The 21,149-nt window shown below is 39.1% G+C and overlaps 1 protein-coding gene across 2 annotated transcripts in view; it reads left to right on the plus strand.

Annotated features, from left to right (window-relative positions):
• Positions 1-20,854, plus strand: part of LOC109225458 (ultraviolet-B receptor UVR8) — a 37,945-nt gene extending 17,091 nt beyond the window's left edge. Inside the window, exons 3-15 of one of the 2 annotated variants that reach the window (XM_019390128.1) lie at positions 274-352; positions 5,564-5,623; positions 7,432-7,533; positions 7,699-7,792; positions 8,138-8,180; positions 8,305-8,350; positions 8,435-8,481; positions 8,603-8,705; positions 17,001-17,055; positions 17,156-17,222; positions 17,669-17,705; positions 19,501-19,580; positions 20,143-20,854. In XM_019390128.1, the coding sequence (XP_019245673.1) occupies positions 274-352; positions 5,564-5,623; positions 7,432-7,533; positions 7,699-7,792; positions 8,138-8,180; positions 8,305-8,350; positions 8,435-8,481; positions 8,603-8,705; positions 17,001-17,055; positions 17,156-17,222; positions 17,669-17,705; positions 19,501-19,580; positions 20,143-20,262 (933 nt within the window). In that variant the 3' untranslated portion in view covers positions 20,263-20,854. Of the gene's footprint in view, positions 1-273; positions 353-5,563; positions 5,624-7,431; positions 7,534-7,698; positions 7,793-8,137; positions 8,181-8,304; positions 8,351-8,434; positions 8,482-8,602; positions 8,706-17,000; positions 17,056-17,155; positions 17,223-17,668; positions 17,706-19,500; positions 19,581-20,142 lie in introns of those variants that run through there. The other variant, XR_002067922.1, reaches the window with a different exon arrangement.

Here is a 21,149-nt window from a genome sequence, read left to right on the forward strand (position 1 = left end):
CCAACACACACACACACAAAAAAAAAAACCCAAAAAGGGGCACGCAACTCACTCCCAAAAGAAGTCCAGGACCTTGTTAAATCCATTTTGACGTTTGTCATATAAGCAACGCGGAGTCTTATTCGAGATATAAGTTGTCTCGTAAGGCAAAACGCTGAGCCTTGAGTCTCTGTCACTAACTGTCATACTTCTATTTCTTGGCTAAGCCAGTTGTCTCAGCCACACAATGAAACTTTTGGTTTAACTAAGCTGGCCTGGGATATATTATTGCAGGAACCACTTGAAGTTGCTGGACTACCCAAAGAAATTGTAAAAGTTTCTGCTGGTTATCATCATTCTTCAGCTATTACAGGTTTATTATGATTGGTGATGGATCTTTTATCTTGTATGCTAAAAAACTATAATTGGATTTTACTAGTTCTGATCTGCTGCTTTTTTCATTAATTTGGTTGTAGCAGTTATCTGTTTCTGGTTGATGCTTCCCTTTTCATTTTTGTTTTTGTTCGACTTGAGTCTGTTCTTTTAATTACTTGTCTTCTTTGGTGTTAGATGTTGCTGGGTCTTAGACTTGTAGTCCCCTGCATGGGAGCATCCATCCACTGCTTCTGTATTTAAATTGCTTTTATCAAGGCCAAGTTATTTAACTTGTTGATAGGTTAGAAAGGATTGTTAGTTATAAAAATATGAGTATCCAGCCACAACAAAGGAAATGAGGATTAACCGTGGCCATTATATTTTGAGACTCTCTGTAAGCCCTTATACAACTAATGTGGAACATTGTATATCTCTAACACCTTCCTGCATGTATAACCTGGCTTTAGATTTTATACGTTGACAGAACATTTCTCGCTTATTTTCCTGTTTCTTGACGGGCTTGATTTTTAAGGAGGCTTAACAGAGTGAAGAGTAGGCCTGGAGTATGAGGAAGCTTGGAGCAGAAAGAGTGGCCTCAGTAAGTTGAGAGGTGGACCCATGAGTAGAGTTATTTGCCAAATGAATTGAATTGAGAAAGAAGCCCAATGCAGCTGAAAATAGGTAGATACAATAGCAACTGCATGGCAAGCATAAACGAAACTGTTTGCCAAGAAGCTGGGCTCACCAAAATTTAGATATGATAATGTGGGAAAGAATTTGAGCATCCAATTGAAACATTAAGACAAAGGGTAGAGTATCCGAATACATAATATATCCCTTGGGAGATCAGAGATCTTGACACAACTGATCTAGGTATGGCTCTGGCATATTAAGAAGAGGTAAAAAATGGAGATGATATGACATTGAAGTTGTTACGAGAGGATTTTTTTTTTCTAAATAGAACTCACACACTCCTTCATATTAGAGAAAGTCCGTGAAGAATCACATGCTCTACTTTAGTGTGAATCCAAATGTATCAATTTTGTTCCAATCATGACTGAAGGTCCTTTCTGTTTCTTAAAACCTTTTTATTTTATTGGATCTTGTATAATTAATCTATTGCTTATATTGAACGCCTTTATGCGAAACGACGAAGACATGACTTGAGGTCCTTTCTGTTTCTTAAAACCTTTTTATTTATTGGATGTTGTATAATAATCTATTGCTAATCTTGAACAGCTTTATGCGAAACGGCGATGAGTAAATAGGATAAATCCTCAATTGACCTCTGTTTCTTCATACAGGTCCTTGCTAGCGAGTTGTTTCTGCATCAGCATCAAAGATCGTATAAGGCTTTAACATTTTGGATATTTTTTGCCTCCCTAGTAAAAGAGAAAAAAAATATCACTTGAGACTGTCTGCTCATTAATTGAACAGTTGTACCTATCTTTGAATGCTAGCTTATTACATGCTTTTAGCTACAAATTCATATAATTAATAATGTTTCAAACTGAACGAGGAATATTGGAAGGGAAACCTGGCAGTTAGTATTTGACTTCCTTCATATTTTATCCAAAAAAAAAAAGTGAAGAAAATCATGGAAGAAATATTTCATAACCTGTTCAAACGCCGCCAGAGAGTGGTAGGAAGAAACAGTCCTAGGTCGAATAGCACAATACCTTGGCTTGTATGAGTGTGGCATATAGTATGTAAACATAACTTAGTTGTTGCAAAGTATCACCATTGCTAGTGTGCTTAGAGTCCTTGCGTATGGCAGACTCCACATCTAGGTACAAACTAGAAACAGAATTGCACGAGGACCATTAATGTACCCATGATATACAACAATAACAACAACATATCCCACACGTGGGGTCTCTGGGGAGGTTAGTGTGTACGCAGACCTTACCCTATCTTGTATCCTGATAGATCCTCGGCTCAAGGAAAGCAAAATCACAACATTAAAGAAAAAGAAATATAATACTGAAGAAGTCGTGGAAAAGAAAGTAACAACAACAAGATAATAACATAATCGAAGCAGAAACACCATCAGATAGTAATAGAAGTCTAAGAATAAGAAAATACTAGAATAGTACTTAACTGCTGGTATGGAAAGGAAAGACGCTCGACTTCCTACTAATCTTCCACCCTAATCCTCAACCTTCACACCCTCCTATCTAGAGTCATGTCCTCTGTCATGTCCTACCTAATCACCTCTCCCTAATACTTCTTCGGCCGTCCTCTAACTCTCCTTAGACCTACCATTGTCAATCCCTCACACCTCGTCACTTGTGTGTGTGCATCTCCTCTTCACATTCCCAAACTATCACATCGTCACTTCCCGCATCTCGTCCACTATGGAGGCCACCCCCGCTTTGTCCAAAATATCTCCGTTGTTGATCCTATCTCTCCTAGTATGCCTGCACATTCATCTCACCATGCTCATTTTCGCTACTTTCATCTTCTGGACATGAGAATTCTGAACTGGCCAACACTCCGCCACATGTGACATAGCTGGTCTAACCATCACTCTGTAAAATGTACCTTTAAGTCTTTGTGGCACATTCTTATCACACAATACACCGGATGCAAGCCTCCATCTCATCCACACGCTCCATACGATGTGTGACATCATCGTGAGTCTCCCTGTTAACTTAGATTACTGACCCACGATACTTGAAACTTCCTCTCTTAAGGATGACTTGTGTTTCAAGCCTCACTTTCACTTCCTCAGCTTCACGAGTTATGTCACTGAACTTGCCCTCCAAGTATTCTGTTTTAATCCCTCTCAAGTTGAAACTTTTAAACTCTAGGGTCTGTCTCCAAACCTCCATCCTGACATTAACTGTGCCTCGTGTCTCGTCAATCAGCATTATGTCATCAGCAAATAACATGCTCCATGTCACCTCCCTTTAAATGTGTCGTGTCAATTCATCCTTTGCCAAGGCAAATAAGAACGGGCTAAGAGCTGATCCTTAGTGCAGCCCCATCACGACTAGGAAGTGTCTCGAGTCTCCTCCCACTGTCCTTCATCATACATGTCCTTAATCGTCCTAGTGTATGCTACAGGAGCACCTCTAGCCTCCAAACACCTCCATAGAACCTCCTTTGGGACCTTGTCGTAAGCGTTTTCTAGGTCAATGAACACCATATGCAAGTCCCTCTTCCTCTCCCTATACTGCTTCACCTATCTTCTTACAAGGTGAATTTTGTAGTTGATCGCCCTGGCATGAATCCGAGCTGGTTCTCGGAAATAGACACACTCTCATCCTCATCTCCACCACCATCTTCCAAACTTTCATAGTGTAGCAGTTTAATACCTCTATAATTGTTGCAATTTTGGATATCACCCCTGTTCTTGTACAACGGTATCATCGTACTCCACCTCTATTCTTCAGGTATTTTTGTTGTCCTTAAAATGACATAAAACAATCCAGTAAACCACTCCAAGCCTGTCCTGCCCGTGCTCTTTCAAAAGTTTACTGGGATCTCATCTGGTCCGGTCGCTCCTCCCTTGCTCATTTTACGCAATAGCCCCCCTCAACCTCCTCAGCTTTATACGCCTCAAATACCCAAAATCTCAACGACTCTCGAAGTGCTCCAAATCGCCCAGCACAATGTTCCGGCCCCTCTCCATTTAAGAGTTTATAAAAGTATGTCTACTATGTTCGTCTAATATGAACCTCTTCCACCAATACATTGTCTTTCTCGTCTTTGATGCACTTCACTTGGTCTAGGTCACGGGTCCTCTCTCTCGCCTTGGCTAGCCTGTATAGCTTTTTGTCTCTGTCTTTGATCCCAAGTTCTTCATACAAGCGTCTAACCGCTACCGTCTTCGCCATTGTAACTGCTAACCTCGCCTCTTTCTTTTCCGACTTATACCACTCCTTATTCGTCCTTTTCTCCTCCTTGTCTTTTGCTCTCCACTAACTTTAAATATGCCGCTTTCTTAGCTTTCACCTTCCCTTGGACCTCTCCGTTCCACCACCAGTCCCTTATGTGTTCATCCGAGTAACACTTCGAGACCCCTAACACCTCTTTAGCTGCTTCCCTAATGCAATTTGCGGTCCCAGTTCACATGCTACTCGCGTCCCCCCTACCCCTCCTGGCCCCCATTGTCATCAGCTTCTCCCCTATCTTCTGAGATTTGTCCTAAGTCAAGGCTCTCCACTTGATCTTGTGGTTGACCATAGACAACTCTCTCTTTCCTCTTCCTCTCAATCTCTAAGTCCATTACCCGGAGCCTATCTTGGGTCATGAGATTCTCACTCGGGATAACCTTACAATCCGTGCATAAACTTCTGTCACCCTTCCTTAAGAGTTGGTAATTAATTCGGGAGTGTACCCATCTGAGCTCCTATATGGCAGGATGTTATAATTAAAAAATATGAAAAAGAGGATAGCCGGCATCAAAACCTAACAACTCTATACAAAAAACATAAAGCAAAACCAAAAAAAAGGTTTGTGCTCTCTCTCTCTCTATATTCAGAAATATGTTAGCATTATGAACCAAAAAAAAGAAAAGAACATAAAGGAAAAATAGAGAACCTGTTCTGTTTGAAATTTGAATTAAGGTAATTCTCTCTTCACCAGAAGAAATGTGGAATCTTACGTAAACTGATGAGATATCTATGTTTAGTTTAAAAATGTAGAATGGAAACTTGGTGTGCTGGCTAATTACATTTGTTTTGAAAGTATAGACCAATGAGGCCAGTGTTGAAGACATTATTAAGTAAATAAAAGTATGCTCATTCTAATAGCTTAAGCTTTTAGATGAGATGGTTACATACTTCAACATGGTATCAGAGCAGGCATGGGTCTTGCGTTCGAGTCTCACCGCCACCCAATATCAAAAAGAATTTTTACGTGCTTGGCTCATCAAAAAGAATCAAGGCCGCACGTGAGGGGGGAGGGGAGGGGACGTGTTGAAGACATAATTAAGTAAATAAAAGTGTGCTCTCTCTAAGAGCTTAAGCTAAATGAGAGGGTTACACACTTCAACAGTTAGCACTAATCAACCTTTTATGTATTTTTGATGGTTTTTCTTTTTCGTTCTAGATCATTTAACAGTTTCAGTTTCTTAGCATTCATACTTCTTTCATGAATCATAGCCTCCCTTCATTTCCCTTTTCCCTGAATTCCTAATTAGGTGGTTTATTTACATTTAATATATTTTAGCTTCCTAAAATAGTTTGCGGTTTTATTGCAGTGGACGGAGAACTTTATATGTGGGGGAAGAACACAAATGGTCAGCTTGGCCTCGGAAAGAGTAATAATACCTATGCTCTTGTATTATATTCTTTGTGGCTTCTTCTTTAACCATTTTCATTGCTACTAAATAACAAAGGGATTTTTTGTGGCTTCTTCTTTAACCATTTTCATTGCTACTAAATAACATAAATAGCCGGCCAAATTCAATGTTTACTTTTTCTAGCCGAATACGTAAATTATACTTTAATTATACATGATTATACACGTATTATATACGGATTGTACATATATTATCCATTGGCTATTTTTAGTTTATGCGATTGGGTGGGCGGTTAATTGGGTTAATTCTTCAATAACAAATGCAAGATTCATGTCCTTTTTGTGCTGAACACTAATGTGGCGCTACTTGCTCGTTTCTTCTTTTTCTTCTTTCATTTTTTGCCTTGGGTTTGGCAGGGAGGGACAAGGGATGTATATCTTCCATTGCGGCCCGCACTCAGTCTACAGCGGCCACAACGGGCCTCTTTTGCAGAATTTGCCTTTTTAACTTCATTCTTGACTTTTTCACCTTCTCTAGCTGCTTCACTTCCTAAAATCAGACAAACTTCATTAGAACATGGTATGAAATGGTTACTTTTGGACTCAAAACAAGAGTAAAAGACAGTGATAAGTGGCCAAATTCTCCACTTATCAGTGTACAAGAGGGAAAGGGGACTTCTTAAATTCATCCAACCTGGTTGCTTAGTTTCTATTTGGGAAAACGTATCCTAGGACTGCAGCCACTATCTTGTCGTTTTCTTAGTTTTGTCACTACTTTTTTTACGAGTATGGTGTGAATTTTGTGGAAGAAACTTTGAGTTTTTTTTATAACATTGAATATTAGGCTTTCCAAGTTGAACGTTGAAATGCGGCTAATTCTGTACCTTAATGGAAAACTGTTCACTCTCTTTATGTTTAAGGTTGACATATATATATATATATATATATATATATATTAGGGTTTGCTAACATACTACATAGTTGTAGTATGTTAGCATTGTATACACTTTTGAGTTCTCCAAAATGCCCTTGGAAATGCATTGTCAACACACTTTTAAAATGCGTACTTTAGTCTTTCCATATCAAAACTAAACCCATCTTGTATCTATTTGCTCCCCTCTTTCCCGAACGGCATCATGGAGATGGAGGTTTTTGTGCAAAGCCACAACTAATATTGAAAAAGAAATGTTGTAAGGTTGAATCTTGGGAACAACGGGAGAAAGCGACAAGAGAGAGATTTTACTCCATATACCATTTTCTACCCTTTTGCTCTGCGTTCTCCTTAGCTCCGACGCCGGTTCCAATCCCACCACCGTCTCCTACACCGGAAAAATCTGCAAATCGAATTTTCTATAACTAAGAGAAAATTGGAGTGGATTATTGTGAAAATTTATAGTATTGATCTACGGTACAAAGGATCCATCTCATCTCAATTTGCTTCCGTCTTTTTTGGTTGCCTTGTGGTCCTTCCTTCACGACAGTAGTAGGTGTTGTAGAGAGGAAATGGGGAATTGGCGGAGTGGGAATGCGGAGAAGATAGGGGGATTTTGGTGAAAGACAAAAAAGCCCCTAAATTTAATGTGATGGCAATAAATAGGAAGAGTATTTTGGAGAACTCAAAAGTGTATACAATGCTAACATACTACAACTATGTAGTATGTTAGCAAAACCCATATATATATATTTGTTCCTCTCTAAGGCAACTTTGTCTAACTGACTTGGACTTGAGAATCCAATTGAACCATAAATTTTTATTATTAAGTTTTTGATTGGTAAAGACTGCCGTAAATTGTTCTATATCATTTAATTTTGTATAATCATCTGCAGAAGCTGCTACAATACTTTCTACACCCAGTAAAGTTGAATTCTTGACTGGAGTCACGGTCAAAATCATTTCTTTAGGCTTTGAACACTCAATTGCTGTAACAGGTATGAGATCTAATTCGTTAAATTCTTCTTTACATAATAAAAATCCAGACTCAAATACATTATTCCACTATTAATGCCTGTTAAGGAAAAACGAGATATGTTTTGCTTGCATCCTGAGTGACCATTGTCTTCGTGTCATCACTATGTTATCTTTTTCCTGGCCAGATAAAGGTGAGACCTTGAGTTGGGGTGGCGGAGGATCAGGCAGACTTGGTCATGGACATCAGTCAGGCATTTTGGGACTCTTCAAAAGTGACAGGTTAAGTTGAATGGTTAATAATCCTCTGCATTTTGCTTGACTTGAAGTTTTCTTTCTGGTGTTGTGAATTAGTACCAACATTACTCTTGTTTGATGATTTTCTCTTGTCCAAAATAGATTACATATTGAGTTATTTAATGAGTACATGCATCTCCTCATATTCTTGGATGTCACAGGATGCTATCATTGACAGCAAACTCTTCTACTTTATTATGTAATTTGCGTCTACTTAAGTGTTTCTAGTGAATAAGCAATTGGCTATTGTTGGTAATACCTAGGGTACAGGTATAACTGTAATTTCTTCTTTCCTTTAAACAACTGATCTGTTGTTGCCGTTGAAAACAGTGAATACACACCACGACTTGTTAAGGAACTTGAAGGATTTAAGGTACTGTTATCCGTGATGCCTTCAATTTTCAATTATATACTTTTATCTTCAGGAAATTAGAAGTTTTTAATGCATGCTTCATAGCTTCTGGCTCATTTTGATAACTCTGGTTATGTGTAAATAGATTAAGAATGCTGCTGCTGGAATGTTGCATTCTGTCTGCATTAGCGGTAACTCATTATAATTTGCAGAAAGTACTTTGATGTTGAAGAAAGGCCTCCATTTTATGTTTTAACCTTTTCTATGTGCCACAGAGAATGGATCTGTATATGTTTTTGGTGAAAGAGCAAAAAAGAAATTGGTAAACATCTATACATTAGTATTGCAAGTTTAGCTCATAATTACAAATATGCTATTAGTTGGTATCGTCATGTAACTTTTTATTTCATTTGTATAATGTTAGCTTTTATTTAAAAACTTAGGGCTTTGGTGAAGCATCCAATAATTCGGTACCATCTATGGTCGATGAAATTCCATATTCTGAAAAGGCTGCATGTGGAGGCTATCATACCTGTGTTAGTACAGGTAAATTATCTGGTTCAATATTCCTCACTTGATCTCTGTCTTTGAGAAGCAACAAAGTGAGTATTTGACTCCTAAAAATCTGAGGATATGACCTATATTTGATGAAAATATGTTGGTGTAGGATCAAGTGTCATATTTAAACTAAGTCGACATAAATGATAGGTTTATCTAGTCTTACACACTATTCTTGCGCAAGCATTTACAGTTTTTGTGGCTAACCTTTTATGTTGACATCAGAACGTGCATCTATTTTGGATAAAAAAAGAAAAGAAATCTATGTTGTTCCTCTACAAGTTCAATGCTCGATAATTAATTATTGTTTCAAATCCAGCAATAGTGCATGAAAGGGCAACTTCAGTAGGTTGTTTGCATCTGTTTGGGTGAACAAGGTAGTTATTAAAACTTGGAGATAGTAATCTGCATATCTTAACTACGAATTTTTAAGCAGTTTAGAGCAATTATTTCGTTAAGTAACATTAAACACGAGCAGCTATTGACCTTGTAAAAGAAATATGAGCAATTATTGAGCACAATCCAGAGCTATTGCAACTATGTGTTTTCTGCATGTCTGAGTAAAGGTAAGAAGGTGATTGAGTACTGCTTTTAAATTTGAATGTGAAGGTGGTCTAAGTTGCTCGGACTCGGGTGTGGGTGTCTAATACGTGTGCGGATCTAGAGGTCGGATCGATCTAAATTTTAAGATTCGGTGGTACGGATCAAGATACAGATACGGGTACGGTGGTTCGGCTAAAAATAATTCAAATATCTAAAATTAGAGTAACAAAAATATGTTCAAGTTATGAGACATTATGTGAAAAACTTACAAGGTATTCCAAGAAAGACAAAGATAGTAATCAAGAGGTGAATCCCAAAAGGAGATAAGAGGAAAGAGACTGACATAGAAATTTATATATTCAAGGTATCCCTTTTTTTCAATTCCCCCTTAGCTTTTGTTTTGATTTCAGAAATCGTTGTATTTATCCCGAATTTTTCTGTCAATTTTGGTCAAAGTACCCAAAATCGGTTGACGAAATCCGGTACGGATCCCACACCCACGTCGTGTGGCACCAAAAGTGAAGAGTCCGCGCAGCTTAGATGGTGGTTGAACTCTGTTGGGTTGTCTTAGAAGGTTTCCAGAATGTAGGAAAAAATAGGTTTCTAAAGAAGAATCTGGAAGAATTTTATTTTCATGATATGTGCCTAGTGTAGGTAAAGCATAGTTACAATCCGAGAACTTCTTCATCCTAGTAAAACATATGTAAGTTTGGGCTTTCAAAATTTTCCGTCATGTTACCTTGGTCTCTCTGATTTTCCTACTGTTTTCTTGTAGATTAGAACATCCAGAAATTCATATTTAAAATAGTAACTAAGTGATTCTATATGGAGGAAGCTTCTCTCTCTCCTTGAGGTCTCCTATAGAATAGTAGTATGTTGTGAGAAAGCACGGGAGAAAATATATTATTGATGTATATTCATATGTTACAATGAGCCCTATATATATACACACATAACATGTCCTACTCCTAATATATATTGGATTAGGGTTATTTATTTACTCCTATTTACATGACTATTCTAACACTCCCCCTCAAGCTGGTGCATATAAATCATATGTACCGAGCTTGTTACATATGTAGTTAATACGAGGACCAGTGAGGGACTTGGTGAAAATATCTGCAAGCTGATCATTCGACTTCACAAACTTTGTAGCAATATCTCCCGAGAGTATCTTTTCTCTAACAAAGTGACAGTCAATCTCAATGTGTTTAGTTCTCTCATGGAACACTGGATTTGACGCAATATGAAGAGCAGCTTGATTATCACACACAAGTCCCATCTGACTAATCTCACCAAATTTCAACTCCTTGAGCAACTGTTTGATCCAAATTAGCTCACATGTCGCCATAGCCATCGCTCGATATTCTGCTTCTGCACTAGACCGAGCAACCACATTCTGTTTCTTGCTCTTCCAGGACACCAAATTTCCTCCTACCAAGACACAATATCCAGACGTAGAACGTCTATCAGAAGGTGATCCTGCCCAATCAGCATCTGAGTATCCAACGATCTGCTCATGGCCTCGACCCTCAAACAATAAACCTTTGCCTGGAGCTGATTTTATATACCGAAGAATGCGAACAACTGCATCCCAATGACTATCACACGGAGAATCCATAAACTGACTCACAACACTCACAGAAAAGGAAATGTCAGGTCTTGTCACTGTAAGGTAATTTAATTTACCAACCAACCGTCTATATCTTGCAGCATCGCTAAGAGGCTCCCCCTGTCCTGGCATAAGTTTAGAATTCGGATCCATCGGAGTTCAACCGGTCTACAACCTGTCATTCCTGTCTCTTCAAGAATATCTAAGGCATACTTTCGTTGTGAGGTCACAACACCTGAGCTAGACTGAGCGACCTCAATACCCAGAAAATATTTTAGTTTGCCCAGATCCTTAGTCTGAAAGTGTTGCAAGAGATGTTGCTTCAATTTAGTAATACCATCCTGGTCATTGCCGGTAATAACAATGTCGTCAACATAGGCCACCAGATAAATACAGAGACTCGAGGCAGAATGCCGATAGAATACAGAGTGATCAGCTTCACTCTGAATCATGCTAAATTCTGGATAACTGTGCTGAACTTACCAAACCATGCTCGAGGAGACTGCTTTAGACCGTAAAGTGACCGGCGCAAGCGGAGACTCCCCCTGAGCAACAAACCCAGGTGGTTGCTCCATATAAACTTCATCCTCAAGGTCACCGTGTAAAAAAGCATTCTTAATGTCCAGCTGATAGAGGGGCCAATGGCGAACAGCAGCCATGGATAGAAAAAGGCGGACTGATGCTATCTTAGCCACGGGAGAGAAGGTATCACTGTAATCGAGCCCAAATATCTGAGTATATCCCTTGGTAACAAGACGAGCCTTAAGACGATCAACCTTACCATCCGGACCAACCTTGACTGCATACACCCAACGACAACCAACAGTAGATTTACCTGAAGGAAGAGGGACGAGCTCCCAAGTACCACTCGTATGTAAAGCAGACATCTCGTCAATCATAGCTTGTCGCCATCCTGGATGAGACAATGCTTCACCTGTAGACTTAAGGGATGGAAACAGAGGACAAAGAAGATAGAAAAGCATAATAGGGTGATGACAAACGATGATAACTCAAACCGACATAATGGGGATTAGGATTAAGGGTGGTCCGTATACCTTTCCGAAGTGCAATCGGTTGATTAAGAGGAGACAAGTCCGCAGTATTAGCAGGGTCAGGTGCAGGACATGAATCAGCTGGACCTGATGCTGGGCGCGGACGACGATGATATGTCAAAAGTGGTGTTCCTGTGGCAGGGAGTCTAGGAGGAGCCACACTAGACTCCTCAACGGTTGGAATGGATAAGACTTCTATAGCGGAAGGTGAAGGAGGAGCTATAGGAGACTCGGGTAAGACTTCTGTGGCGGAAGGTGAAGGAGGAGCTATAGTAGACTCCTTAAAGGTCGGTATAGGTAAGACCTCAGATATATCAAGGGGGTCAGAAAGGTCAGAAGAGGTAAAGAAAGGTTTAGACTCAAAAAATGTGACGTCAGAGGACATAAAGTACCTACGAAGATCAAGTGAGTAACAACGATATCCCTTCTGAACACGAGAATAACCAAGGAAGACACACTTGAGAGCACGAGGAGCTAACTTATCTTTCCCAGGGGCTAGGTTATGAACGAAACAAGTGCTCCCAAAAACACGAGGGGGAACAGAGTATACGGGTGATTGGGGAAACAATACTGCATACGGTATCTGATTCTGGATGGGAGAGGAAGGCATCCGATTAACTAAATAACAAGCTGTGAGAACTGCATCGCCCCAAAAACGCAGCGGAACATGAGATTCAATGAGAAGTGTGCGAGCAGTCTCAATGATGTGCCTATTCTTTCTCTCTGCAACCCCATTTTGCTGAGGGGTATAAGGACAAGAGGTCTGATGAATAATTCCTTGAGAAGTCATAAACTGCTGAAATTGAGAGGATAAATATTCTAAGGCATTATCACTGCGAAAAGTGCGAATGGAAACACCAAATTGATTTTTAATTTCAGCACAAAAATTCTGGAATATAGAAAACAACTCAGAACGATCTTTCATTAAGAAAATCCAAGTACATCTTGAATGATCATCAATAAAACTAACAAAATAACGAAATCCCAAGGTTGAACTGACTCTACTAGGACCCCATATATCAGAGTGAACTAAAGAAAAAATAGACTCTGCGTGACTCTCAATACTACGAGGATAGGAGGCTCGGGTATGTTTCCCGAGCTGACATGACTCACACTCTAATGTGGATAAACTAGACAAACCAGGCACCATCTTCTGAAGCTTGGATAAGCTTGGATGTCCTAAACGTCTGTGAATTAGGTCCGGAGGATCTGTAACTAGACATGCCTTGGAGGATTTTAGGGAGTTAAGGTAGTAAAGCCCTTCTGATTCAAGTCCTGTTCCAATCGTCTGCCCTGTACTGCGGTCCTGCATAATAAAAGAATCATCAATAAAATATATACCACAATGGAGGGCACGAGTCAAACGACTAACAGATGCAAGATTAAAAGGACAGCCAGGGACATAGAGAACGGAATCTAGAGTGACAGAGGGTAGGGGATTCGCTTGTCCAACTCCTTTTGCTTTGGTTTGAGACCCATTGGCTAAAGTAACAGTGGGAAGAGACTGTGAATACGCAATATTTGACAAAAGTGATTTATTACCAGAGATATGATCAGAAGCGGCTGAGTCCACAACCCATTGTCCAGGAGGACTAGACTGGGAAACACAAGCAAAAGAATTACCAGCAACAGAAGTATTAGTCTGAGCAACAGAAGCTACTTGTGGAGATGTCTGCTTACTTGCTCGATACTGAAGGAACTCATTATACTCCCCTTCAGATAAAGAAAATCCCTGGTTACCTGTAGTCTCAGTCTGAGCAACATAAGCATTTTTGGTTGGGCGGCCATGTAAAGAATAGCATACATCACGAGTGTGTCCAAGTTTATGACAATAGGAGCACTTGGGTCTAGATCTTCCAAAACGACCTCCTCCTCGTCTATTCTCCATAGTATGAGATGCCCGATTGTCCACTGATTGGGATACGAGGACAGATGAGTCAAGTGTCTGTGATGAGCTCACTGGGTGACTAGGTGCTGCAGCAAGGCGAAGTAATCGAGAGAATAATTCATCAACTGTGGGGACGGTTGGACTAGCCAAAATCTGGTCACGTACTGAATCAAGGTCATTAGGGAGTCCAGCGAGTGTAAGAACTAGAAACATCTTCTGTCGTTGCTCTTGTTGTTTTTCAATACTAGCAGAAACTGGCATCAACGTCTCAAATTCTTCCATGACTGCCTGAACTTGTCCCAAGTAAGTAGACATATCTAATTCCTGTTTCTTCAAGCTTGTCATTCGCGATATTACATCATAGAAACGAGATATGTCATTAGTGTATAGATTACGAGCCTTTTCCCAAACTAAATAACATGTCTGGAATGGACGGAACAAGGGCATCAACTTGGAATCAATAGATCGCCACAGGATACTACATAACTGAGCATCGACCTTCTCCCACTGTGTTTTGGCCTTTTCATCACCTTCGCTAGCCTTTTTTGTTAAATGATCTTGAACTCCTTGACCTTTACACCACAACTCGACAGATGAAGCCCAATCTAAGTAGTTTGAACCTCCCATTAAAGGTTCTGAGGTAATCATAACACCGGAACTGCCAGAACCCGGGTTTCTAGACCCGAAAGCATCGACTCCCAAAGACATGGTTGGATTATCACCAAATAACAAAAAGAATCAACTGAAAATTCTCTGAAACAGATGAAGAAAACACTGTGTTTGCCGGAAAAGTACTGTAGCTGCCGGAAAAATCAGTGTAGTCGCCGGAAAAACTCAAAGTGGTCGGAATCAAACGAAAAAGGTATGGACAGACTCGGAATTACTAGGCGATCCGACGTCGTACCAACGTAGGAAGATTTTCAAAAAATGGCCGAACAGTGCTCACGCGCCGGCGCGTGGGGGCGCGTGGGTCAGATTTGCCGGAATATCGCCGGCGCGTGAGGGCGCGTGAGGGGGTGTTTTCCGGTGGGGTTTACTGGGGTTTGGTCGCCGGAGCCTTGGGAACCCTGTGGTGGTGTTGGTTTTTGCACAACACTGATAATTAGTGACTTTGACGCAATTAGTCACTTAGGTCACCGGAAAATTGCACGGTGACTGAGTTGTTTCTTCCCGGATATCGTTGGAATGACGCACAACGATAAATTTCTCACGGTTGCTCTGATACCATGTGAGAAAGCACGGGAGAAAATATATTATTGATGTATATTCATATGTTACAATGAGCCCTATATATATACACACATAACATGTCCTACTCCTAATATATATTGGATTAGGGTTATTTATTTACTCCTATTTACATGACTATTCTAACATATGTTACACCGCCTGCCTAAAGTGTGCCTGTACGGCACATGCGGCTGGTTTGTGCAATGATGTCATTTGGTTTAACCGAGAAATAGAAGCAATGGAATAGCTTCCGATGTGAATAGCAGTAGGGAACAATTAGATGGTACGTTAAATGGTAAAGCCTAAACTTGAGCATTTCAAAAGTATGTTCTTCCTTTTCGAGGACTTCCCCCCAACCAAAAAAAAATGCAACTCAATGGAGCTAATCCTTGTGTATTTTATAACAGTGTTGTACGAGCCAGATCGCGTGTACCTTGTATATTTCACCGGGTACCTGCTACCTCTTACCAGCACCGGTACCAGGTAGTTATACTCAGTACCCACCAAGATTTAGGTAGGGGTAGGGCTAATCCTTGTATCTTCCTTTGCTTCTACGAGAAAATGAACTCTAGCCAACCAGAACTGTACATTAAATTCCTTTTGCCTTGTTATATACTCTATCCTCCACCATGTAAGGATGATCGTTTGTATAGGGGGGATCTCAGATCTTGTAACTCATGAACACAGTCTTAGTGCTTGGCTGTTGACATTTATAATATCAATACTAACCAGTTTCAAAGACCAAAAAAAATGTAAGGATAAACAACAATAAACCTAGTGAAATCCCACAAGTTGGGTCTGGGGAGGGTAATGTGCATACACATTACCCCCACTTTGTATAGGTAGAGAGACTGTTTCCGATATACCCTTGGCTCAGGAAAAGCATAGTCAAAATATTGTTGAAAAGAAATGCAGTAATTGAGAAGCCATGGAAAAGAAGCAATACAAGATACAAGAACAACAACATGAGGAGACAGTTGAATGCTTTATCTTCTTCCTTAGGAAGGTGTACCAGCAAGGGGAGAAAGGGTAGAAAGTTGGACTCAAATTATGATGATCCAAGGGGACTCAAATATAGCTTTGCTTTTATCTTTTTTTTTAAGTTTGAATTTCTTGATCTTATGTTGAATTTTAAGATTTTTCATGTTCCAAAGGAGAGGATGTTCTCCTTTTTGTTAAGTATTCCACATCGGCTGCAGAAAAAGTTGTTGTTTCCTTATATGGTATTTGGAAATTCTCGTCTCATCAGCTAGATTTTAGAGTTGAGTTAGACGCAGGATCCATCTTGTTAACATGGTATAAGAGCTAGACCTATTGTTAAAAGCCATCAAAGTGAAGGGTTATCGCTGCATGGCTGAAGCCATACACTTAAATGAAGTGTGCACTTCAAAACGGCGACACATAGAGTGATTTCAACACGATCGCTTCTTTGAATCTCATCTTAAGGAGTTGGATCTATATTAGTGTTATTGTATATTGGATGCTGAAATTTGTTATTTCAGTACAATTTAACTTTTTGTAGTAATAAATTCATATGTGATGAATAGTTTTTAATTTCTCGTAAGTTCTACGCTTCACTTTTTGCTTCAAAGTTCAAACCCATGGATGTTGTTGCTTCACTGCGCTATTTGCCCATCTTTATTCTTGGTTCCAACGTTGGGTCCTCATGTTATATTGTCCAAACACCAGATGTTTTAGTCCTGGCCATGCAGGGGGTGTTGCCATGCAGGGGGTGTTAAATATCCCATGTCGGTTGAGGGAATATGTTGTTGTTTCCTTATATGGTAGTGGGAAACCTTGCCTCATGAGCTAATTTTCTTAACAATTCTCTCAGTGTTTGTCATGAAATGACGTGATTTAAATAATGTTGTTTCATGAGATCAAGTGCATTACCTGGAATTAAAGGCTAGTTTCTTGGTAAGCTTTAACTTCTGTATTTACTCAGTTTTTGTTCATAGGTGGTGGAGAACTGTACGTGTGGGGCACTAATGAAAATGGATGTCTTGGTATTGGGTACTCTTTTATTGCATTCCTTGGTAGTTGAATTTGCTGCCTTATGATTTCTCATTTTCAGTTTTTTATTTGATGTACTTTTTGTTTTTGCTTATGTCAGTTCTACAGATGTTGCTCATTCACCTGAAAGAGTTGAAGGACCATTTCTGAGGCATTCAGTTTCCGAGGTTTGGTTTTCCATGTTGAATTTCTTTTTAATTTTTTTAGTGAACGCGTTGTTTTGGCTACCTATTCCAATTTGTTCAAGTGTAATAGAGGTGCACAAAGTAGGTATAAGAGGGATACAAATCGAATGTAGATGACCATGTATTGAGAAAATGCAAACTCTTACTATATGTTATTACTAGTGCGCAGCTAGGTTATGCATATAATTTTTTATGTGAAGAAAGAATGCAGGGGCAGAATTCTGTTCTGAATGGCTTCATGTATCTTACCTTTTTGTGCCAGAAAAAGATTCAGCATAAAGTGTTATGCATGTTTCAACAGAATACAACTACTAATAGTATGAATTTCTTGAAAAACAAAGGTGTATACCACCACCTGATTTTCTGTTTGGGTTGATTGATTTGAAAATATGAATGGAAGTCATAAATGTTTCCTGTTGTCTTGGCAGGTATCCTGTGGTTGGAAGCATACGGCAGCAATTTCTGGTAAAACGATCATAGTTATTTTATATAGATGCTAATAGATGTCTTAGTGCTTGTTCATCATTTCTTGAAATCTATTGATGCTAATCTTGCATTCTCCCTACTCCTCTTCCACTCAACCAACACTCATTTCTGCTGCAAACAAGCATCTTTTGTTCCATTATGCAATGTAAATTTGTTTTGGTGTACCGTGACTTAGTTTAGTTTCTTAAGCTTCATAAGCGTCTTTTGGAATTGAAAAAAGAGAGATCATATTCAGCTATAGAAGGCAGAACACTGGTGTTGCTACGGTCGTCTTGAAGGATGAAAATGTTACATGACGTGCCTTTTCCACTGCCTCTGTGCTTAAGTCCTATCCTAATAAACCGCGGTAGGACTGGTTGAATAAGCACTAATTCATCTTTGCATAGATGACTTTCCAGTCACTTGTTGCTTTCGGCAAACAGCAGTCTTGTTTCTTACACAACAAAGTTGATGCAAATTATTTTTTCTCTGGTGTTACTTCCCTGTCAAGGAAAAGAAATGTACTATGATATCATAGCACATTCTCATAGTCTGGAATGAAGAGGTGAAGAGAAATGATTAATGAAAACTTTGGGGTCTTATTATCTATCTCAATTCTCAAGCATATTCCTCGTGAAGACTTCTTCTGAAAGATGATACAAGGGAGAGAAGTGGATGCCTATTGATAGAAACTGTTAATAAGATGTAAAATGATGAACAATATAACAGTTGATATTCTCTGCCTTCTTTTTTAATCAAACTCTACTGAAACTCACTGAACTAACTTGTCAGCTTTAACATGGCACATGGTTGGGCGGACTTACAAAAGTACAAGCAGTACACATGGAAGATAGAAACTCAGATGCTAGAAAACTCGTAATTTTTTATGAAAAACAAATTGTTGAGTATTGGAAAGAAACGGGTTCAAATGAAGCGAAACGGATGTTGAGGAGCCGAACCCAACTAGCTTGGAATAGAGGTGTTAGGTGTTGCTTCAGACAATGTCTGTACTTACTCTTTATCAAACACGATTTGAACTTAAACTATCTTCAACCATCTTATTATCTGGTTGATCCGAGACAGATTGAACTTAGAGAGCTGACTTTTTAATTCCTTAACCTTCATCTCTTTCTAATGAAACAATACCTTAACTATTGAAGCTGGCTTTTTAGGTAGCTAGAAAACGTTTTTGGACCATTGTTATTCTCGGGATTGTAACCATGAAAACCTAGTTAAATCCTAGGTCCGTCAATTTTCCAAATGAAAGTGGGTTGAGAACTGGAAATGCTCATGTTATCTTTTTTTCAATATCGGTATTATTAACCAAAGAGACAACCTCAGAAGATACAGCAAGGACATGGTCCTGAAAGCAAAAAGGAGATTTTAACTTCATTTCTCTATCATTCTAATCTAAAAAGAAACTTCCTAGGAAAGGAGATTTTGTCCTGATCACATTTTGTAAACTAAAGACTTTTTATGCTACAGTTGCATTTACGAATCCCAATGTCCTATTGATAATGTTAATGCTGATATCCTCAGTTTTCTGTTGTTGCCATATTCCTCTATCCTGATTGTTGCGTGCTTGTGGAATGGGGAAGTCTCATGCTTCTGTGTAGTTGTAGAAGTACAATTTTACTGTTTTACTTCTCTAGTTTTCAGTATTCAGTAATTGATTCGTTGTCAACAACTGCTTGGTTTTATTTGTTCTAACATTCGAATGATAATATATTCCCATCAAATGAGTGAGTTATTTGGTTTACTTACTATTACCATAACGTCAACATTTGACCTTCAGGAGGAAATGTTTACACTTGGGGATGGGGAGGCTCCCATGGGACATTTTCTGTAGAAGGACATTCTTCTGGTGGACAATTGGTTTGTTCCTTAGACTTCAAATGCTGTTACATTCTTTATCGACTTTTAAATAGATACTTTTTAATAAATATTAGAACTTCAAAGGTCAATAGACTTATCCTGTTAATAGTAAGTTCAAACCTAGTCAAGACATGAAGAACTGTCAAAGCTACCCGGTGAAAAGTCACTTTAGTTCTAAATTTGTTTGCTCAATGTTATTTTCTAAAGAGGTTCGAAAACCTTGCTAAATATCTTCTTCTTTCTTATTCCGTTGCTCTCTGGAAGAGTTTTCAATTGCTCTCTGACCTTGTGGGACAAGCAGATCGCTGTTCGATAAATACCTTGCCATGAGAGTGGAAACTTCTGCTCAGTTTCTGTCTTTGCTCATTTTCTCTTTTGTGTGAAATCTTTCCCTCACTTTCACAAGTTTGTTCAAATTTGGCTGTAGTAATATCTAGTTTAGAGATTTAAGTGATTTATTCCGTTGCATTTCTTCCTTCATCGAGACATCATATCTTGCTATACACTGTAATCCTTGTGTGGGTTGCTTCAAGTTGGCCTAATACAGAGTGAGTGTGTGCAGGGTCAAGGAAGTGATGTTGATTACATTGAGCCTACAATAGTCAACTTTCACAGACACATGAAAGCATTGCAACTATCATGCGGGTTTAATCATACAGGTGCTATACTTGAATACAGCTAATGAAAAATCAGTCTCACTATTTCTCATCGAGAAAGCGATATATCTGCATTCTTTTATATATGTACACCAACTTCCCGGTGTGGAGAGCTTCTTTCAGCAGGTTTAGCGATATGATTAATGTGATTTCACATCCGCTAAATCTCACGTAAATTCCCAACAACACTTCACAGAAATAAGCAGTCTGTTATTGCAGCTATACTCCCTTGCATGATTTGGAATCACTTCCCTTTTCTTTTCTTGAAGTTTTTCTTCTCTTGCCCATGAGTCCACGGCATTTACCTGTAAATACCACCTACTGTAGCTGGTTGGGGTAAGCAAAACTACATATTGTTGTCACATTGTGTAGCTTAGGTTCTGCAGCATTGAAGAGCTAAATATTCATAATATGGAGTCTGGTTATTGTGTCGACAAAGAAATTATATGTTCCAAAAGCGTAAGTTGTAATCATTTGTATCCTAATGATAACTTTTATGCTGGACCTGTTTGTGCCCAATTTATCCCTTGTAAACCATGCTAGCTTGTATCAAATAAAATATCTCTTGTACCTCTTGTTGCACTGTTATTTCCTCTGCCATGTACTACTTTACATTCATGGGATGGTAACTGCAATCTTTTATCTGAAGAGTCTTTGCTCTTTTCTCTTTTTTTTTTCTTTTTTGTTCCCTGATTATTCAGACTTTTGGATGTCAGACAGCTGCACCTGAAGTTCATCTTGTCTGAGTTTCTAAGCTGGTGTAGCAAATGCCCTTTTGTTTTCTTTTATTCTACTTTGAAAGAGAGCAAGGGAATTGGATCTGCTTAATTAATGGTTCATTATATTTTAGCCTAAGCCATTCCATCTAGGAACAAAACAGGCCACGACTCACTAGCATCTTTAACTTACCATA

The sequence above is a fragment of the Nicotiana attenuata genome, chromosome 5 (genome assembly GCF_001879085.1).
Source record: "Nicotiana attenuata strain UT chromosome 5, NIATTr2, whole genome shotgun sequence".
NCBI classification, from domain to species: domain Eukaryota; kingdom Viridiplantae; phylum Streptophyta; class Magnoliopsida; order Solanales; family Solanaceae; genus Nicotiana; species Nicotiana attenuata.